The following is a 23,062-nucleotide window of genomic DNA, read 5'->3' on the forward strand; positions in this document are numbered from 1 at the left end:
TAATGAGTTCATTTTAAATAGACTGGAAATGTGTCACTCATAATGGAACTATTGTGTGTGCCTTATTTGTGCTACAGTCAATTATGATTGCATTTCATATCTTGGCTAGAAGACAACGCATCAGCAAACATCGAATGTTAGCCATCCTACTATATCAGGTAAATCAAATATTACAATGTATAACGTTAAGTGTGATGTTCGGGAAAGTTATGTGCTCAAGTTAACGTTTCCAAAAGCTAACTAAACAAAAACATGACTTTCATGATACGTGTTTGAGCCATAATGTTGTGTTATCGGCTGTACGTTTGTTTAGCCCATGTGTAACTGTTGTTTTTGTCGCACCGCTTTGCAAGTTACATTACAAATGTTCCAGTAACATCACATTGGAGCACGTATTGGTGAGTGTAACACTTGGGTTACTTAGCTAGCAGTTAAATGATTGTGACGATGACTCCTACACAGAGCAACTACATTTTTGAGCATGAATTCAGACTCGATCTTAGCCTATGCCTGCCTGAACATGGCTGCGTATTTAGGGTGCAGCACAGAGTAGGAAGATCCGCTTTACTGTTTATACGTATTTTTTTTTGATCCGGCAGAAACGTATATACATACATACATACAGACAAATACACGTACCTAAACTTTACAGTACCTCGAAATGTCGGATGGATCTCTACTTGAGAATTATTTAATGGCAATCTTGTTTACTTTATTCCAGGGTCAATGTCGCAGCCTATGCCACATTCATTAGTTTATGACATTCAAATTATTTTTGTGAAGTCAGTCTTATCAATTGTATCTTATTGTATTGGTTACATTGGCAGTATAATATAATTGACCTTGCTCTTGTTTGGACTTATGGAAGGTATGTGGACAACCCTTCAAATTAGTGGCTTCGGCTATTTCAGCCACACTCGTTGCTGACGGGCGTATAAAATCGAGCACACAGCCATACAATCACTTTAGATAAACATTGGCAGTAGAATGGCCTTACTGAAAAGCTCAGTGACTTTCAACGTGGCACCATGATCGGATGCCACCATTCCAACAAGTAAGTTTGTCAAATTTCTGCCCTGCTAGAGCTGCCCTGGCCCAAACTGCCTCGGGAAGCAATGTCAGCACAAGAACTGTACGCCGGGAGCTTCATGGAATGGGTTTCCATGGCCGAGCAGCTGCACACAAGCCTAAGATCACCATGTGCAATGCCAAACGTCGTCTGGAGTGGTGTAAAGCTCACCGCCATTGGACTCTGGAAATGTGGAAACTCATTCTCTGGAGTAATGAGTCACGTTTCACCATCTGGCAGTCCGCTACCTGCCAGAATGTATAGTGCCAACCTTAGTTTGGTGGAGGAGGAACAATGATCTGGGGTGGTTTTCCATGGTTCAGGCTAGGCCCCTTCATTCCAGTGAAGGGAAATCTTAACGCCACAGCATATAATGACATTCTAGATTCTGTGCTTACAACTTTGTGAAAGCAGTTTGGGGAAGGCCCTTGTTTCGACATGACAATGCCTCAAAGCGAGTTCCATACAGAAATTCTTTGTCGAGATCAGTGTGGAATAACTTGACTGGCCTGCACAGCGCCCTGACCTCCCATTGAACACATTTGGGATGAATTGGAACGCTGACTGCGAGCCAGGCCTAATCGCCCAACACCAGTGCCCGACCTCACTAATGCTCTTGTGGCGGAATGGAAGCAAGTCCTAATGCTACGTTCATGACCAAGTGGGAAGGTTGTAGTTACCAGTTATGTTGTAATGAGTTTTGTATATTAATGGGCTTTTAAGTGGGAAATACAATCAAGGATAGAGGTCATTAAAAAGCTAGCTATGATTGTTTTGCTCTTTTTTTTGCCCTTTTTTTTTTTGCCCATAAGAAGTATATCCAGAGCTGCTTTTTATTTCTGACTCAAACGGAAGATGAAAGGACAAATCAGTACATTAGAAGCTTCAATAAAGAAATAATTAGCTAGCTGAATGACCTGCCAAGACTGTTCTGTGCTGGTTACATTGTCTAGCTGGCTACAGAACAGTTTTACCTATCAATTTAGAAAATGATCACAGCCGTTAATGTAAATGCATGCACAACAATCTATTTAAGCATGTGTACAAAAGCTTAAACGCATTACAATTTTTATTTTGTTATTTCTGTTAACACAACTTTTTTAAATATTTTTTTTTACATGATATGATGTCAGAGCTGCAAGTGGGTAACTTGGAGCACAGAGAAGATGTTGCGTTTACGTGCTATGAGTTATCGGAAGTTCCTAGTTCACTAGAATGACCCTACAGGCTGGAATTTCAAGTGGGGAAACTGAGAAAATGTTGTTGCCGAGTTGTGACGTTTTAAAAATATTTTATTAAAAAAATTACTTATTTAACTAGGCAAGTCAGTTAAGAACAAATTCTTCTTTTCAATGACGGCCTAGTGGGTTAACTGCATTTTTAAACCAAAAGATGACCACGTCCGTTTTTGTCAACTACAATATGGGTAATGTAGCTAGTTTGACCATATTGTCAATGTTAAACAAGCAAGTGAACTTTATTATAAGCCTGTGAAACTGTTGACGAATTGTTCGGACCAAAAACCACATGTCGGAAATAGGACTTTGTTTCATTCATCACAGCTAAGAAATAGGAAGCTCCGACGAGCACTAAAACGCATCTTGATAGACAGGTTTCCCAGAAGTAATACGAGTTGGAGGGGCATTCAAGTGGATTTTTCCCAGTCCTATGTTTGTATTTACACATTTACGAGATGTCACGAATGCAGCATAAAGGAAGTGGAAATTTGACCTGCAGAACAACAATTAAGTTTAGGTATAGGGGGTTGAAACGCAATCTGGTTAGGTTTAGGAATTCGGGTTAGGTTAAGGTTGGATATAGTTTCAGTGAGGTTTAGGTTAGGGAAAGGCATAAAAGCTACCATCTGCCAGTCAAATATAGCATACACTGACAATTGTCATTTGTACAAGTACTTCCTTTTTACAATCTTGAACACAGATTTTTGGTTTTCAATCTAGCTTCCTAGTGGTTCATTTAAACACTGCACTATGAGACTGCATTAGGTCTTCCAAATTCTCTGACCTTTCTCCCATAGTGTGCACTTGTGTGAAAGCATCTGATGTTCAGGGCCTCGAGTGGCGGATGTGTGACAGCGGTAGGGTGTCCATCTCTCTGCGCTGGGGCTCCTGAATGGTGCAGTGGTCTAAGGCACTGCGTCACTACAGAGACCCTGGTTCGAATTCAGGCTGTATCACAACCGGCCGTGATTGGGATTCCCATAGGGCGGCACACAATTGGCCCAGCGTCGTCCGGGTTTGGCCGGAATAGGCTGTCATTGTAAATAAGAATTTGTTCTTAGCTGCCTTGTCTAGTTAAATAAACATGTAAAACAGTAGTGTGTGTGTGGAGGCACAGACTGCTTCATGGACTGCCACTTTCGTTGATCTTCTTAGGTCCTTGTTTCCAAAGACCTATTGGGACCCAGTGCAGAGGCACCAAGCCATCAGATGCACATCTCTATATGCCTTCCATAGACCTAAACGTATGTTTTATTGGTACTCTGGTCAGTTGTAATTTATTTCCACTCTGTTCGAGTGTTGCATGCTGCATGGAACAACGTTTCTCTTTAGTTGTTGCATCCCTTTGTCTGTTAAGAGCTGCTACTACCATCAGTCCAGGAGAGATTAGGCTCTGCCCGGCTGTTGGGGTTGCAGTGGGAGAAGGAGGATGTAGCAGATGACTAAGTGTATCGCTGCTGCCTTTCTGAGACCAAGAAGTAGGCTTCGTTCACCTCGGCCCGGATCTAGAAATGCCTTGGCTTTACTGGGTCAGTGGGAGGCCTATTGACAGTGCTTCTTGAGTAGGCTACGTCTTTACGGTGTGGAGCTGAGGACTGTGAGATTGCGCCCCTTTAGTGGGGGAATTTCCTTTCTGGGACACTTGTGATGAGTAGGCCTGTCCTGGAGATACTGAGTATCCCAGAGCTTGGCTAATATGGTCTTGATTCTTGAGTTGCACAGAGAACCGTGATTCAAAACCAGAGCGTTCATACCTTGGTTCAATTCCGAGATCCTCTGTATTTATTGTAGCCTACACGACATAGCCTACCAATGATCTGTTGAATATCAACCCACCATCACTGGATGGTCCAAGTTGCCAAACATTTTGAGAAACTAAAGTTGATAAAATAGATGTGCTAATGATTGAAAAAAATCAAATCTGTCATGGATTGTGTATGGCACCTCCCATTTAGTTTAATTGGATAAATCTTTCTCAGATAGCAAACTGGCCAAGACAATAGATATCTACTGTCAAAATTATATCCACAAAGTGACCATGTACCTCATGTGCAAGAGCCAGTGATTCACCCTATCCAACAAGTACATGAAATTAGGGTTTGGAAAGATGAATGAAGAACTTAAAGAGGAACGTGATAGATAAATTTTATTTTTGGTGGAGGGGCTGCAAAGTTGCAGTATGAGCAGTGGTGTAAAAATAATTTAATGTTCTCAAGTAGTTTTTTGGCGTATCTGTACTTTACTATTTATATTGTAGGCAACTTTTACTTATATATTTTCCCTGACACCAAAAGGACTCGTTACATTTTGAATGCTTAGTATGACAGGAATATAGTCCAATTTACTCGCTTATCAAGAGAACATCCCTGGTCATCTCTACTGCCTCTGATCTGGCGGACTCACTAAACAACAAATGCTTTGTTTGTAAATGATGTCTGCATGTTGTAGTGTAGCCCTAGCTATCCGTAAATACATTTGAAAAACAAGACTATTGTGCCCTCTGGTTTGTTTAATACAAGCAATTACTTTTGATATTTTTGCAATTACATTTACTTTTGATACTTAAGTGTGTGTATATATAAAACTAAATACTTTCAGACTTACTCGAGTAGTATTTTACTGGGTGACTTTCACTTGAGTCATTTTATATTAAATTACTTCTCTTTCACTCAAGTAAAAGAGAGTGCCATCTTGTGTAGTAGTAGTAGTAGTAGTAGTAGTAGTTTGTACATTGCATCTACTTAGCTGGTTTGATTGGCCCAATTTTTTTAGAGATGCGTGCCAGAAAAGCCACTACACAACACTAAACAATACATTAATTGCACTATAACGGTGACAAACGGTGCCCACAAACTGTTAGGCCTACATAAAGCTGTCCCAACAGTGGAGCTTTCCTTCAGCACCACTTACCACCGCTACACCTGGCTATCAGCGGGGCCTTGTCTGGCAGCGAAACAGTTCATTCAGCCTCATTTACTGCCTTTTTCAAAACCATAGCTGATATGGCTGACTTGCTTAAATAAATATGGTTTCTACTGACGCCTTGTGGATTTGTGAAACTCGCTAAGAACCGCAATTCTCCTTCAATAATAATGAATTCCAACATGAGTTGTGACTTTTGAACAATACACAAACATTATTACATTTATGTTTAGTAAATTTCATAATGTTTGTTCTCAGTAACACTTAGCTCAAAGTATAAGCAAGTGCAAGCAAACAAGCTGCGACTAGGTAGGCCTATTTGTTCAGCACTTCAATGGACACCAACAGAAGTTTATCCTTTTAAACTTTTTCAGACAGCTGTTTTAAATCCTTAAACCCAGACTTGGACCACACACCCTCTCCACCGAATAGCAGGCAGGCGAAGCAAAATGGGGATTGCTTTGCGACACTCGCAGTTAACCACTTATTCCTTCCAAACCACTCATTGTTGAATTTGTGATATCCGACTTGTGTAATGTTTATGGTCGATGAGCACTGATACGTTTTATCTATACTTTCTCTTCATTTGACGAGAATTGAAAAGGATTTGCCAGTAGAATGTCGATGTGATTCATGATGACTGCTTGTTTAGCTAGCTAGCGAAGATTTAGAAAATATGATGTTGACATGATCAGTCCAATCAAAGCTAGGATAGCTATTACGTGATTTGACATTTTATCTGTGGCCAATGACCTTGGGCCTTCTTGGACAGGCACTTCTAATGTAAATCTATGGCAAAACCCAAGGGTGTTTGAACAGCCTAGCTTGCCCTGTAGATTCTGCAGTGTCCCCATGAGTGACAGAACACTGAGCCAATCACGGCGAAGATTACCAACGCCTACGCTCTGTATTTTCGCTGGCTGCCCCTCCACCACAGTAAGCACTGAGATGGGCTCAAAACATCTGTATTTTGGTGCTGCCTTACTCAAGAACGAGGCCATTTTTGTATGCGGCTCTAAAAAAATAAATAATAATAATTACAACTACTTAAAAAAAAAACTTTGTTTGCAAACTGATTTGTGACATGAATTAATGCCAAAAGAACATGCTCTATTTTTCAATTATTATCATTTAAAAAAACTAATAACAAGAGCCCCACCTGCCCTTAATGGCAGGTCACCATTGGTATATTGTATGAAATAGGGTTGTAGTCTGTTGTACCTTACTGCCAAGTCATGCACTTGTCATCACAGCTTTGTTCATCACAACCCACATTTAGCCTAGTTCTTCCCAGCTGTGTCATATGACAAAACATATGTCACATACAGGATCACAAGTTTTGATAAATGCTTTCTCATTCTTACCTCTGTACAAAGCAACCCACAAGCCAGACCCTGTGTATTCATTCTACAATGGCCTTTATTCTACTTTACCCAACTGGCAGTTGGTAGGCCTATCTGTTTCACAATACATCCCCTTTCACATCTTATTTCTCTTTCACAAGATGTCTTGAAGGGACATCAATATACCCTTTGATAGTATTAGTATACAAATGATTATCCTATGTGCTGAAGTTGTATGTGTTAGGGGGGTGCACAACTGTGACTGCATCCCACGTGCAACAGCTGCAAATGAATAAACATGACTGTTTTGAGTTCTGTAGCTAGCCTAAACTTGCAGTGGCCTGGGAGGGGGTAGGAGATCAACTGCAGCGAATCCGATCTACTCATAAGTGTTTGATGTTTGTTTACACAGGAAGCTGTATCAGAAGTTGATGGAGGAGCATGGCCCTGCCCTCTTTAGATTCCTCCCTCCAAGGGATCCCGAAGAATGTGCTGGCTGTTTCCATGGAAACTAAGTACCAATGCCAGCAGTGTCACCAGGTCCTGAGGAAGCCGGTCCAGGCTCAGTGTGGACATCGCTTCTGTGTCCACTGTTTCAAACTGCTCACCAGGTAGACTACAGGACCTCCTCACCTCAGCCACTCTCCCGGCTCTGCAAACCCTGCTCTTTCCCCCACCTTTAAAAACCCTTTCTCACTGAGCATGCTGCTCCACCCCACCCTGTCCTGCTGTAGTTGCAGTACTGCAGCGTCTCTCTGTGGTGGTGTTGTTGCTCCCATCAGCATCTCACCCTTCCACTTGATGAGCCATCATGGACTGTGTGTCTGTCTGCGGTGGGAGTGTGGTAGTGCTGTCAGATGATCAACACTAATGCAGGTCCAGCCTCCACTGGGATTATCTGGAATGTATTTTAGCTCTGGAGGTGGTAACACTGGATCTAGCTGCTCTTGCTGATTACTACTCAAGATGTCTACTCACCAGAGTTTTTACTCTCCATATCACACTGCCTAATTATTTACGTTTGTTAATCTGATCATTAACACACTGGTGTTCACTTTGGGCACCTTTTTTTCTGATTTCCCCCTTCTTTTTAACAATGATCTTACATTTTTGTCACACCTTTTAGTCCTTTAAAGAGAAGTGGAATCATGTAATTTTTTTATAATTCACATGCTGCTACAAATGAAAGAGCAATGTTTTTGCCCCTTTTTTAATTTGTGAGCTCCAGTCAAAAATGTGCAGTGGAATTGAAAGAAGATGGAATGGAGTTGAGCATCAGCATTATGTAGTTACAGGATGTCCTGATTTTATCACCTGATTATCAGTGAGTTATTGGATGTATGTTCAAGACTGGACATTTCTGACTTGTGAAATGTAAAGAAATCATTATCAGAGTTCAGACCACAGAATCTGTACTGGGAAAAGCTATGAGTGAAGGAGTACGTGGAAGGTAATTTGTTGCCTTGCATACTGATGCGCCTGTCCTTGTACTGTATGTCTTGTCCGTGCTCTCTAATTCTAGTGTTTATTAATACCTATTATTACTGTCTTGTTGTAGATCTGAGTATCACCTATTTGTATCCCACTCTTGACATGACTTGCCCAACAAAAGTGTCCTGTATTTTGCAAAGTGCTACATAGTTACATGATTCATCTTTCTAGTTTAGCCCTGTGCTTTATATCCCACTGGTGATCATCAGAGATGCTGGTAGTGGATCAGGTGAGGCTAATCCACTGAAATCATGTTTAACTGTAAAATCCCATGACGTATGTCTCCATCATCAGCTCTGGACCCAAGCCCTGTGAAGCCTGTCAACAGGAGGAGATATACGAGGAGCCCCAGTCCATTCTCAATAGCAATGAGGTAAGCGTTTGTACCATTAATTTGACTTCTAAGAATATCACTGGTGACTCATGTTGCTCCTGGCGAAAAAAGGACACCAATACTGGAGTGTTTTCATTCACAAGATTCCGATTCATTACAGTTCGACGCTTGCGGGAGAAAATGAAACTTGAGGGGGAAGAAGTGAGCTATGTAGGATATTCCCCTGCTTAGGTAGTTGGCCAGATGTCATTTTCACAAGGCACCAACCACATCCTTCAACCATACCCCACATTGTCTGGACAGCTCACAGTGAACCAGACAGCTATGTAATTATAGTACTCTTTGTTCTTGTCTCCCCCCCCCCCCCCCCCCCAAGGCTTTTCCAGACAATGCAGCCGGTAGAGAAATCGCCAGCCTGCCTGCCAAATGTTTCAATGGGGGCTGCTCTTGGACAGGTTGCATCAAAGAATATGAGGTATAGTAAGCACTTAAATTCATACCTGTAGGTTTACTATAAAATTTGTGGTGCTTGATTTGGCACAGATTTTGAACTTTTGGTTTGAAACAGGATGCCTTTGTCTCATTAAGGCTCAGCCTGGAAAGTCCCTACATGCTTTGACTGGCACACTATGAGGTGGAAAGTCCCGAAGTCTCCCTGTGCTAGATTACCCATGTTTACAGTATTCAGTACAATGTTTAGCAATAATAGTCATGATAGTGATACTGGCTGATATACTAAACAGCTCAAAATGTCCTTTGACTTTAGTGCCTTTAAAACAGGAGGGAAGTATTTTTTTGAGGAACGAACTTTGCCCTATAGCGCTGAAGGTTAAAAAAACATGTTCTGTTGTATAATACAAGACATGTCAGCATGGGGGATGTTCTAAAAGGCCATTTTCCTCAGTGTTGTATTTGCTTCTTTGGGTTATAAAAGGGCTGTCAAGACTGTCAATTATATGTGACATTCTTGTCTATGCTAGGGGGGGGGGGGGGGGGGGGAGTAGTGATACTAATACTAACGGTATCTACACTGCAATAGGACTGATTCAGGAGATAATTTTTTTGCATACGTGTAGATGAATGTCACCCTGACAACTTGCTGATTAGCTAAACCTCTGTTAGTTTAGACTATCCAAATGAAGTGTGACCATCTGTAGATGCTTTACAGATGGTCGTACTATCAACAAAACTACCTGCTGACAAGCAAATGCTTGCAAGGTTACTGTTAGGTTTAGATTAAGGGGTTAAGGTTAGGGTTAGGATAAGGGTTTGGGTTAGTGGATAGTCTGTAGATACTCTAGAAACTATTCAAAAGAAGTGTTACCATAATTTGTTTTATCATGCAGAACATACGTGATGTGTGGGGTTTCTCTGATCTTTTTAGTGTGATATGTCAAGATGGAGAAATGAAAGACAAACCTCATTCAGTGTCACATACTTTGATACACTGGGGAATAGGAAGATATATACTGTTGCTCACCAACCAGGCATGGGCTGACATACTTTCCATTCAGGGAGTGATGTTGATGCTGGTTAAAGTTAGTGGTGGGTGGAGCTATATTTGGGTTTGTTTATGGTAAGAGTTAGTCATAGAAGCCTAGTGGGCCATGCCTGTATGGTTAGTCCCAGGTCGAAATGAAGAAAATAGATGTGTACTCACCAGTTCTGCTGCTCAGAGAGGAGTGATTCCACAGAGCAGAAATGCCATACACCCTCCTTTACCCGACCACATGTTTTTGAGATGAGACAAAGAAAAACAAAACACACAGTAAATGTTGAGTTATAATTTGCTTGTTACTGCATGAACTGTGCAGTAGTATTGTGTTTGCGTTTCATGAATGCCAAATACTTTAGTTAGTAGACACAAAGGCTTACTTTGCACATCCTCACAAATACTCCTAGACCCCACACTCTTATCATGCTTCCCGCTCAGAGGGGGATGTTTGTAGTTGAACTTGAAAATGTCCCTAACTGCCTGCTTATCTGCTGGGTGCAACAAACTGCTTCAACTGTTGCAACACCCACAATCAATTGCTAACTGGGGTGCATCCCACTATTACACTTTATATACCACAGAAGAATGAAATATAGCAAAACCATTTGATATAGAAACACAGGATTTTCAGCGTATAATAAAAAAATAATAATGTGAACATTAATAATAACATTCCACCCATGAGGCCACTCAAGGGTGATCAGGTCATTTGACTGCAGGAAAGGGATCTATGCACAAGTTTAGTCATTGTAAACTACATTTCCTCCCACAGTACACTCATAAGTAAATGTCAGGTGTTAAACCTACCTACAATTCGAATACCATTCAACTTCAATGTAAATTCTAAGACCAGTAATAACGCCACTCCATTTTGTTTGAGGAATTTACATAGTCTGATAAGGAATGACTGTCCTTTACGGTATAATCTCAAAACTCAGAACTAAACCTCATTGTGCACTAAATCTAACAAGCGCTGTCAAACTACTCAATTTGGTTCTGGGGGTTTTCAAATGTGGTGTAACATGTACCATTATTCCTCTCAAAGCTTGTGTCCATGTGTTTACAATCCGGGCTGCATGTGATGAATTTGTTTGAATAGTCTCTTTATTTTTGTTTCTAGGCACAACACGAGGGCAAGTGCGAGTATGAGCACGTACCATGTGAAGCCTGCCAGGTCCTCATCCTGCGTAGTGAAAAAGAGAGGCATAACGAGAGAGAATGTGAAGAAAGAACATTGAACTGCAAGTACTGCAAAGTCTCCTTCAACTTCAAGCAGATCAAGGTGAGGGAGCTTATCTGGAGAACACCAATGGCCAACAAATGTACAATTTAGCTCCAGTACTTTAGAGTAATATTGTGATGAGATGCTTATGGAATGTCCTCCTTGCTCTCTGGGATGAACTGATATTCTCTTACCAACGCCACTTCTCATGTGTTACAGGCTCATGATGAAATCTGCCAGAAGTTTCCCATGCAGTGCAAGGACTGTGGAAAGAAAAAGATCCCACGAGAAAAGGTCTGTGCTCTACTAGGGCTGGGCGATATGGACAAAATATCATATCATGTTTCAAATTTATGACGGTATTTTATGTTTTTGATTAATAAAAGTTCTGAAATGTGATTTTTGAGTAGTGGTGACCCTAGGGTGGCAACACAAACTCAGCAAAAAAAGAAATGTCCTCTCACTGTCAACTGTGTTTATTTTCAGCTAACTTAACATGTGTAACTATTTGTATGAACATAACAAGATCCAACAACTGAGACATAAACTGAACAAGTTCCACAGACATGTGACTAACAGAAATGGAATAATGTGTCCCTTAACAAAGGGGGGGTCAAAATCAAAAGTCACAGTCAGTGTCTGGTGTGGCCACCAGCTGCATTAAGTACTGCAGTGCCTCTCCTCCTCATGGACCGCACCAGATTTGCCCGTTCTTGCTCTGCAATGTTACCCCACTCTTCCACCAAGGCAAGTTCCCGGACAGTTCTGGGGGGGGAATGGCCCAAGCCCTCACCCGCCGATCCAACAGGTCCCAGACGTGCTCAATGGGATTGAGATCCGGGCTCTTTGCTGGCCATGGCAGAACACTGACATTCCTGTCTTGTAGGAAATCACGCACAGAACGAGCAGTATGTCAGGATGAGCCTGCAGGAAGGGTACCACATAAGGGAGGAGGATGTATTCCCTGTAACGCACAGCGTTGAGATTGCCTGCAATAACAACAAGCTCAGTCCGATGATGCTGTGACACACCGCCCCAGACTATGATGGACCCTCCACTTCCAAATCGATCCCGCTCCTGAGTACAGGCCTCTGTGTAACACTCATTCCTTTGATGATAAACGTGAATCTGACCATCACCCCTGGTAAGACAAATCGCGAGTCGTCAGTGAAGAGCACTTTTTGCCAGTCCTGTCTGGGCCAGCGACGGCGGGTTTGTGCCCATAGGTGATGTTGTTGCCGGTGTTGTCTGGTGAGGACCTGCCTTACAACAGGCCTACAAGCCCTCAGTCCAGCCTCTCTCAGCCTAGTGCGGACAGTCTGAGCACTGATGGAGGGATTGTGCGTTCCTGGTGTAACTCGGGCAGTTTTTGTTGCCATCCAGTACCTTTCCAGCAGGTGTGATGTTCGGCTGTACCAACTTGGTGTTTTTCAGAGTCAGTAGAAAGGCCTCTTTAGTGTCCTAAGTTTTCAGAACTGTGACCTTAAATTGCCTACCATCTGTAAGCTGTTAGTGTCTTAACCTCTCTGGGATATGTGGGACGGTTGTGTCCCACCTCGCCAACAGCCAGTGAAATTGTAGGGAGCCAAATTCAAAACAACAGAAATCCCATAATTAAAATTTCTCAAACATACAAGTGTTTTACACCATTTTAAAGAAACTTCTTGTAAATAGAGCCACCGTGTCCGATTTCAAATAGGCTTTACGGCGAAAGCACACCAAACTATTATGTTAGGTCAGCACCTAGTCACAGAAAACCATACAGCCATTTTCCAGCCAAGGAGAGGGCTCACAAAAATCAGTAATAGCGATTAAATTAATCACTAACCTTTGATCTTCATCTGATGGCACTCACAGGACTTCATGTTACATTTATTGTGTATGTTTTGTCTGATAAACTTAATCATTATGTCCAAAAACTTCATTTGAAATTGGTCTGCTATTATCAGAAATGCATCATAGCAGACCAATTTCAAATTAGGTTTTTGTACATAACGAATGAGAGGTGTCAGAAATAGCTTTATACATATTCACTTTGATGATCTTGATCGGAATGCACTCCCAGGAATCGCAGTTCCACAATAAATGTTTGTTTTGTTCGATAAAGTCCATTCATGTCCAAATACCTCCTTGTTCGTGCATTTAGCCCAGTAAACCAAATGCATAATGTGCGATCACTTGTTCAGACGAAATGTCAAAAAAGTTATATTACAGTTCGTAGAGATATGTCAAACGATGTATAGAATCAATCTTTAGGATGTTTTTATCATAAATTTTCAATAATGTTCCAACCGGAGAATTCCTTTGTCTTTAGAAATGCAATGGAACGCAGCTACCTCTCACGGGCGCACGCGTGATCAGCTCATAGCCTTCTGCCAGACCTCTGGTTGAAACCGCTCTCTTCTCTCCTCCTTCACAGTAGTAGCCTCAAAGGTTCTAAAGACTGTGACATCTGGTGGAAGCCTTAGGAAGTGCAATATGACCCCATAGACACTGTATATTTGACAGGCAATGACTTGAAAAAGTTCAGATTTCCCACTTCCTGGTTGGATTAGCTAACTAGCTAATAAAAGTACTAACTAGCGATTAGCATTAGTGGCTAACACGATTTATCTTAACTTGCTAAGAAATTACAAACTAGCTGTTGCAGATGTAATAAACACAAACTAAAATTGTAATTATAGAACACTTGTGGATTTAAATTAAGATCAAAGTGGAAACTTTGCTGCATTGACCATGCAGACTACAACAAATGCGCTTCTTGAGTGACGGGGTGGGACTAGGTCTGTGTGGAAAGCGGCATGTAGAGCAAGAGAGTGGATGAAAAATGGACGTTAACACACGGCGTATCACATTTTAACAAACCAAACAGTCAAATGCCGTTATAGAAGGTAAAGTAAAAACCCAAACTGGTTTGTGCATAAATACCTGTGTATATAGTGAAAAACAGTATACCGCACAGCCCTATGCTCTACTGTATCTCTGTGACCTTTCAGGCAGCCTAGCTGTTAAGAGCGGTGGGCTGGTTCGAATCCCCGAGACGACTAGGTGAAAAATCTGTCAGTGCCCTTGAGCAAGGCACTTATCCTAATTTCTCCCGTAAGTCGCTCTGGCTAAGAGCATCTGCTAAATTACTAAAATGTAAATGTAATTTAGTTTAATTTTTAGGTCACTTAATCTTATTTTATAGCATTGTTGGTGCCATACTGTTTCTGCTTTCAATAAGGATGCATTATTGCCTAGCCAAGAATAGCCCACAAAAATAATACAGTTTACTATAGAATACTGTAGTATACTGCAGAATCCTATAGTCCACACTAGTATCCCTCGATTGTGTAGTGCTTACTATAGAATGTTGTAGAATATATTCTACACACTGTAGTAACCAGGCAAACAAAAAAACAAGGCAGTAAGAAAGGATATGTAAACAACATGGTCAATTGCTGAGTTTCCAGATGAATGCCAGTCAGTCATCAATGGAACCTGTATTTGCTTGTGGGTCCCCTCTCCCATTTCCCAATGTGTGCCACCCATTACTGAAAAACCTACATGCCAAGTATAGACCATATATTGTGTTGCCTACAGATTATAGAAAAGAGCAGAAGTGTGGAACCTAACCGTTCAGACCACAGTCCTACCTACATACAGGTTATGGACAATTTGCTCTTTTTAGTTTGTCCAGTAAGTTTCTTCTAGGAGAAAGTAACGACAAGATTACAAATAAAATAATTTAATTGAATTAAGCAAGACCTATAGTATACAGAATACTACAGTAATGTCTGCAAAACACAATAGTAAGTACTTCAGTAATTTCTTTCTCTCTGCATTGTTGGGAAGGGGCTGTAAGTAAGCATTTCACTGTTAGTCTACACTTGTTGTTTACGGAGCATGTGACAAATAACATTTTGAATTAACGTTTTCAAAACACTGCAGTAAATACTACAGTATTCACTGTACATTATAGTGAATACTACAGTAAAGTCTGCAAAAAAACTACAGTATATAGTGATACTACAGTATACTGTAGTATTTTTTTTTCATGTGGGAGGCCAAAGCATGAACAGAATGGCCTATGTCAATCATTTATCACTCTTTAGTAGAAGTCGGTCTTCTCATAACACAACTAAAAAGGTAGTTGCACTTTCCATTTGAGTTGGATCTTTGAACTTAGATCAAAATAACCTCTCTCAACTGTCAACCTTCACATTTTAAAATATGGTGGGAAATTTCAGGGTTTGCCCCCCCCATTCATCTTCATAACCCTAACCTTTCTCTTTCTGTTCTTTCCCTTCAGTTTCTAGATCACAGCAGATCCTGTGCCAAGTCTAAGACTGCATGTCCATTCAGTGAGGTTGGCTGCAAGGCTGTGGTATGTGTAGAAGATCAATTATATCTAATCTGATGAAACCTTATCTATATGATGATCTTTGAACATAATGTCCCAGCCAGCTCTTTAATACTGGTTTCTTGTTTGTCATAGAGGGAACCGGTTTATATTTTCCTATGACCTGACCTTCCTATGACCTCATTTGTTAGTCAAATAAATATGCCTATATTTGTAGCCTTGTAGATCAAGAGAAACTTGCCCATTGTTGGGGTGCAAAGATGACTATCATACTTAAAAAAATATATAAATGCAACAATTTCTAAGATTTTACTCAGGTACAGTTCATATAAGGAAATCAGTCATTTGAAATACGGTCATTAGGCCCTAATCTATGGATTTCACATGACTAGGAATACAGATATGCATCTGTTGGTCACAGATGCCTTAAAAATGGGCATCGGGATCTCATTACGATATCTCTGTGCATTCAAATTGCCATTTATAAAATGCAATTGTGTTCGTTGTCCGTAGCTTATGCCTGCCCATACCATAACCCCACCTCCACCATGGGGCACTCTGTTCACAACATTGACATCAGCAAACCGCTCACCCACACGATGCCATACACGTTGTGAGGCCGGTTGGAAGTACTGCCAAATTCTCTAAAACTACGTTGGATGTGGCTTATGGTAGAGAAATTAACATTAAATTCTCTGGCAACAGCTCTGGTGGACATTCCTTCAGTCAGCATGCCAATTGCATGCTTACTCAACTTGAGACATCTGTGGCATGGTAATGTGTGACAAAAGTGCACATTGTAGTGATCTTTTATTATCTCCAGCACAAGGTGCTCCTGTGTAATGATGCTGTTTAATCAACTTCTCAATATGCCACACCTGTTAGGTGGATGGATTATGATCACTAACAGGGATGTAAACAAAAAATGTGTGCACAAAATTTGAGAGAATATTTTTGAGTATGGAAAATTTCGGATAATTTTTATTTACTCTCATGAAACATGGGACCAACACTTTACATGTTGCGTTTTATATTTTTGTTCCGTGTATCGCTGATTTAGATCTGCCCTTGGGTATTGGACACCCTTAAGAGAGCCATGTCTCAAAAGAGACATCTAGTGTTTGTAGAGAGTAAATTATCTTTATGTGCAGCCCTCTACAATTTAATTCCAGCTTTAATCTCAATATTGAAGGGCATCTGAAATTGACACTGAACAGTATCGAACAGACTAGTTAACTCGGTGTGCTAAACGCCTTGTGTTGTGTCACTGCAGATTGATAATGGAAAGCACAGTGACCACGAGCAGACGAACGTCATGGAGCACATGCGTCTGATTCTGGCGACGTCTATGGTGCGGCTGCAGCGTCCGGAGGCCCCGGGGCTGGGGGAGTGGCAGGAGGACTCTGGGATTGGCCTGTACCGCGCTCCTGAGGAGGGAGCCACAGCTTCTGCAGCCACAGTTGGGGGCGGAACCGCTGCCTCTGGACAGACCAGTGGCCTTGACCATAAGGTGGGTCTCATTTGAGCAGATATTTGCTATGTAGGAAAGCTAGGAAACTACAGCAGCTAGCCGATCTAAATTTCGCAGTCCAAATGTGGTGGTTGTTGTCCCTCCTCCTGTGTGACAATGATAATCAAGCTGGTAAATTATGAAACAGACTGGCGTCCTACATGTACCGTGTTGTTATTTAACTATAATAGATGACCTGAATATTTGTCCATCTGAAGTTGTTGAAGATACAGCAACTCATAGTATTGGTATTCATTGTGTTCTCTGGTCTCCCCTTGTGGTCCTGCAGGTGACAGTGCTGGAGAATATAGTGTGTGTACTGAACAGAGAAGTAGAGAGGAGCTCTCTCACTTTAGAGGCCTTCTCGCGACAACATCGACTAGACCAGGACAAGATAGAGAACCTCAGCAACAAGGTGCGTCAACTAGAGCGTACTCTCACCATGCGGGATCTACAGCTAGCCGAGACAGACCAGACCCTGAGGGAGCTCCAGTTCTGCACCTTTGACGGTGTGTTTGTTTGGAAGATCGCTGACTTCTCTCGCCGCCGGCAGGACGCTGTGGCCGGGCGAACACCCGCCATGTTCTCACCAGGTTAGATCCACGCTAATTATGTTCTCTACACCTGCGTATCCTTACTGTATTGTAATTATACCATACCAATACACATTTATGCACTCATGTTTTCCTTGTGAGTGTGTGTTAGAGGCAGATACCGAGGGCCTGTCTAAAGAAGTTTATCTTCCCCCACAGCGTTCTATTCCAGTAAATATGGCTATAAGATGTGTCTAAGACTGTATCTGAATGGGGATGGAACAGGTCGAGGGACACACCTTTCTCTTTTCTTTGTGGTGATGAGGGGCAAGTGTGACGCTCTGCTCAAATGGCCCTTCAGTCAGAAAGTGAGTTTCTCTACCTTTCTGATTCCTTATTCAACTCCATCTGTCATATTAACCTGATCTTACTTATGTCTAACATAATTAACTACAACCGACTGCATTATAAATCAAACAAAATATGAAGTCTCCCTACTCATTTTCTTCCCTATAGGTGACTCTGATGCTGCTGGATCAGAATAACAGGGAGCATATTATTGACGCCTTCCGACCTGATGTCAGCTCCACCTCTTTCCAGCGGCCAATCAGTGAGATGAACATAGCCAGTGGCTGCCCACTCTTCTGCCCATTGGCTAAACTGACAGGCAAGAGCTCCTACCTTAGGGATGATACCATTTTCATCAAGGCCATTGTAGACCTCACAGGCTTGTAGAGGCTGTGGAAGCCCCCTACACAATGGCACAAAACGCAAACTAATATATATAACTTCTGAAATTACATAATATAAGTAATATTATAATAAAATGCATATTTATTATTATAAGTATATCATAGACACTGTTTATTTTGCTGGCTGAAGGCACTGTAATGAAAATGAATTCTGCTAGCAGATCTTTTCAATTGGTTAAAACAGAGAAAAATAGGGTGAGTATGGCCAACCCAAGTGTTGGCTCTGACTACTAGAAGTGCAGTATTATGCAGAGGATGCCGTGACTGTTTTTGAATGCAAGGCAATAAGAGCTTGTCAAAATTGGTCAGCAAATAGGCTCATTGCACATAAATCACGTTATGTATTCTATTATATTTTCCAATATTTCTTAATTTGGAGACACTGACGTGATCGTGCCAAAATGACACTGTCAAGTTGTGAAAAACTGCTTTTACTTGAGGTAGCACCTGTTGTACACATGGACAAGGATGTGTTAGAGATCATGCCTATTCATCATGTGAGCAGGCACAACTTTTTAAATGGCAAAACCAACCGGTCAGTAATTTATATTAAAGAAATGTTCCACAAACTCCGCCTAGTGCTTTCTCAAAAAAGCTACAAGCCGGTCCCAAGCCCGGATAAAGGAGGATGGGTTAGGTTATGCGTAAGACTAGCAGGCGCAATCTGTAAAAATATAAATAAATTGTGGGGGGGCAACAGTACAATTATACTAGTTGATCATAGATGGCAAATGCTCCTTGAGGAGCAACGGGTCTAACTAAGTAGCTTAGAGCATTCCAAAAACATAAGTACGCTTTCCCATTTAAACAGTTGTGCACTCGCATCCAGTAGTGGTGCGTGGGTAAAATCACTGGGGAAGCCAAGCCAGGGGGGGGGGGGAAGCCATATTACAACCTATGTGTTGTGGTCATTGCGTTGTTTGCTCTATAACCTGTTAGTTCATATGCCTTGACACCGTAATGTATAGGCCTAAGGCCGAGACAATAAGAAGACACAGTAGCAGAATAAATTCAACCACAGCTTTTTTTCATCACAAAACAGGAGAGCAACCTCTGTCTGGTGAAGTCCACAAAAGATATTGCATGTAACAGTTACAAGACCTACAGCTTGGTCAAGCAAGATAATGTTTCTGTCATTTTCAGACTCCGAAACAACTATTGATTTAGAACCACTGAGTTACCGCAAGTCACAAAGAAAACAGGAGCTGTCTCCACTATTCCAGCACCATTTCAACATCATCTAATCACCCTATGCTTAGTCTAATACAGTGACAACAAAAAAATTGTCCAACCAATGTAAGCTAAATATGATATAGCTGTGATATAGCTGTCCATGGTTCTGATTTCACCCTACACCCTACCCTAGAAACGCCAATGCCATCCTCTACTTTCCTGTTGCCTAAACGATCTATGACTCTGTCATACACTTTAAAAATGTTTTTTGTTGTCCAAGGCTACCTGGCTAAAATACTAGTTCACTAGCCTAACTTCTTTTCATTGGCAATGATGCGCCAGGCCAGCTAGTTAACATTAGCCTAACATTACTACATGTAGCTACATGTTGAACTTCCATCCTCTCAGGCCAGGTACACAATGTATGAATTTATGGTTGGATCAGAATTCCCATTATAATCATTGGCCAGTACGGATAATTAAGTAAACCACAAGTCCAATTCTCTATCCATTGCTAATTTAGGAATGGGACAATTTTAGCTAGCTAGCCACTGGAGGACAACGACACAATGGGATGCAATTAATTCAAGTTTTCTGTCAATGATGTTTGGCTTCTAATGTGATGTGATTGGTGTGAAGCCAAATCCAAACTGTCTTACTTTGAGACTTCTTTTTTTTTGGTGTGACAGGACCATTCACAGCTGATCTCACTCCGTTTAGCTCAACGTTGATTGGCTATTTTATAGAAAAATGATCAATGGAGGCCAAATGCTCCTTGGCTTCCCTTGCATTCAATGCTATGGGTGGCAACAATGTCACTCTTTTTGACCAGACAGCATAGATGGGCTACAGATACAGAGACAGAGGGTCGCTATTTTGTTTGAATGCTTTCTCCTGTGAGATACATTCAGCCTCTTGCGAATTGAAGGAAATTTATGAAACACAGAAAGATGAAAGCTAAATTAATTTGTTATTTTTGTGGGGGAGCCTGGCTTCCCTTGGCATCCATGAATACACACCACTGCTCACATCCATGCTGTATGCGCTGTACTTAAAGCCTAATAAATCATTGAACAAGGTGGGTGCATAATACTGTGCATGTGCACAACAGGCTTTACCTTGAATTAAAGTAGTTTTCCATCAAATTGAAGCAGTATCAAGTTTGTGTTACCGTTAATTCTTTGCCATGCTTAGTAGAAGACATTATCAAAATAGCTGCAAAGCGGACTGAATTTGACACCTCTTAATTGACCTTTCAAAGGCACCACATCCTCTGCATTATCCTGAGCCTCAGGCAGACATGGGCAATACTTCATTTGAGCATTTATATGCCATTTTGACTGAATGGCGCGGGAGGAGATGGCTGCCGATTTTACGGGCCCTTAACCAATTGTGCTATTGTGTGTGTTTTTGTGTTATTTGTAACATTTTGTACCTCGCTACTATTTTACTGCTGCTCTTTTATTTTTTAACAATCTATTATTTTACTTAACAATTATTTTTCTCAACTGCAATGTTAGTAAAGGGCTTGTAAGTAAGCATTTCACGGTAAGGTCTACACCTGCTGTATGCAGCGCATGTGACAAATACAATTAGATTTTGATTTGATCCGCTCGAGGCTCAGATGAACCGATCATCGTATCTTTCCTCTGTATACTTTTTAGTTCTGTTAGCTAGGTAGATGAACAGTGCCTATATAGCTGTAGTGTACAAGAGTACGCCACAGTAGTAGACATGTACCCAATTAAGATATATGATTAAATATACTGTAATAAAATGCAGTATATTAACTAACAATTATATGAACTATATGTTATAGGCTAAGCTGAGAAAGCTCCTGCTCTTTTCAAATACGAAATGCATATTTTATCTCAAATTTCAAGATTAGTATTTATATTGAGCTAGCGCATAAATAAATGGTAAGTTAGCATGCTATTATGCCAGCATAATTGTATTGAATAGAACAATTAAGTGTTTCTGAATGTCATACTTGTGACAGGTTAACCTTATCTATCTTGTGTAGAGTGGATGAGAATTATTTAAGGACATCTCCTTCACTTAACATATTATTGTTGGTCATTATTCAGCTATAACTAATATACAAAGACATTTGATGTGTTAATGTAGATTATGTATATTTTTGTCACTGTAATGGTAGTCATATGTAGGTGTTTTTGTTGAAGGGCAGGTTACAGAAATATAACAGCACAGTGTGTAATGTTAATTATATGCATGTGTTAAAGGAAAGCAATTCTGATTAATATAGTTACCTGTTTTAAGTTTGTCATTGATTTCTTTGTCTTATTTAACCAAGGAAGTCGCACTGATCTTGCAGAAGTCATTTTGTTTTATGCTCTCATGATTGTGACTGTCAAGACTTGTGTGCTGTAGTTACTTGTTTTTATTGGAACATTTTGAGGTGTTTGATTTGATTGTATGTTATTTCAAACACCTATCTAGCATGGAGTAGTCCTGGGATTATATAGAAGATATATTGTATCTATAACAATAAATTGGAGGGGGGGAAAAGTATACCTGTTTCTCAATACATTATCTACCAATGAGAATGGTGTTATGAAAATAAATACATTTGATAAAACTGAGTCCGTGTGACTTTACTTCCAGAGGGGTTTACTACCAAACAAGCTAGATCTACTCAGGGTTTTCTAAAGCTAGCCAGCTTCACATTACTGCTCAGGCTTCATCCATACGACGATGGATATTGATCGTCTCCCTACAACTCTAGCAGGCTTGTAACGGGCGAGTGAATGTCGCACATGGCTACTGGAACTCTTAATTGAGACAATCCTGAAACAATCAATGGGCGAGCCAGTGCCACATTGTTTTCATTTGTGTTGAAATCAAAATGAAAGAAGTTCTTGCATATTCAGCAGGCTATGGTGTGAAGTAGGTTATTAGTGACGTCTTTGGATTACGTTAAAGTTCGTCTTCGGTGTGCTTAATAATGCACAAGCAGTTTCCCCCACTCCAATTTAATAAAATAATTGTATTAAGTCAAAGTTAGTGCGTAAAGTTTTAAATGTATTCTGTCATTACTAAATGTGCAATGTGATCGTTAAAATACCTGACATTTGATTAAAATCAGGTGTCAGTCTTCCTCAAATGAACAGGATGATGCAATCTGATTTCATTGGGCCTTAGCTCGAGACTCGGACACCTTCATTCGGGTTAATGGAGTTAGCCCAGAGTTGCATGAGTTAGCCAGATTAGATCTGAAGGATTCGTTGCCATATAAAAAAGTAATGTACCTGGCTAAAATGTGAGCCACTTACGTGGTACCGATTATCCCGAGATGAATAGTTACCTCACTAACTACATTCGTAGTATAGGGCTCTGGGGAGATCTACTTTATGGATACTATACACCTTGTGATTGTCTCTTTGCTTTGGTCAGAGAACATGAACCAAGCATGTGATTTTGTTATATGAGCATTGATTGTGAATTTTGCCCTGTGATCACAAGGATCAATCACATCTGGTGTAGGGTTGCAGATTAGCCAGAGACCACTGAAAAAGAGCAAGACATATTTTAAACTTAAATTTGACATTTTCTATGCACTATAAAATGATGCATGACCAGAGCTGGGGTAGGTTGTGGTTACATCCAATCAGAGA

At 40.8% G+C, this 23,062-nt stretch overlaps 1 protein-coding gene across 2 annotated transcripts; it reads left to right on the forward strand.

Annotated features, from left to right (window-relative positions):
- The first annotated feature begins 10 nt into the window (after window positions 1–10).
- Window positions 11–22,030, forward strand: traf2b (Tnf receptor-associated factor 2b). 2 transcript variants are annotated; one of them, XM_020457299.2, is made up of 11 exons: window positions 11–158; window positions 6,985–7,183; window positions 8,358–8,436; window positions 8,774–8,872; window positions 11,013–11,174; window positions 11,334–11,408; window positions 15,409–15,483; window positions 16,733–16,969; window positions 17,259–17,562; window positions 17,722–17,870; window positions 18,019–22,030. In XM_020457299.2, exons 2-11 carry the CDS (start codon window positions 7,014–7,016, stop codon window positions 18,235–18,237), a joined length of 1,569 nt encoding a protein of 522 aa, XP_020312888.1. In that variant the 5' UTR covers window positions 11–158; window positions 6,985–7,013; the 3' UTR covers window positions 18,238–22,030. The 2 variants fall into 2 exon arrangements, with proteins under 2 accessions (XP_020312888.1, XP_020312889.1); XM_020457300.2 differs by lacking the exons at window positions 11–158; window positions 6,985–7,183 and adding an exon at window positions 7,193–8,022.
- The last annotated feature ends 1,032 nt before the right edge of the window (window positions 22,031–23,062 follow it).

Source organism: Oncorhynchus kisutch, linkage group LG23, assembly GCF_002021735.2.
Source record: "Oncorhynchus kisutch isolate 150728-3 linkage group LG23, Okis_V2, whole genome shotgun sequence".
In the NCBI taxonomy this organism is placed as follows: domain Eukaryota; kingdom Metazoa; phylum Chordata; class Actinopteri; order Salmoniformes; family Salmonidae; genus Oncorhynchus; species Oncorhynchus kisutch.

Excerpts from the sequence above, each read along its gene's own strand:
- traf2b (XM_020457299.2), top strand. The coding sequence starts at position 7,014 with ATGGCCCTGCCCTCTTTAGATTCCTCCCTCCAAGGGATCCCGAAGAAT. Across the intron at positions 11,175-11,333 it reads TCAACTTCAAGCAGATCAAG|GCTCATGATGAAATCTGCCA; the intron begins GTGAGGGAGCTT and ends CATGTGTTACAG. Across the intron at positions 17,563-17,721 it reads ACCCGCCATGTTCTCACCAG|CGTTCTATTCCAGTAAATAT; the intron begins GTTAGATCCACG and ends CTTCCCCCACAG.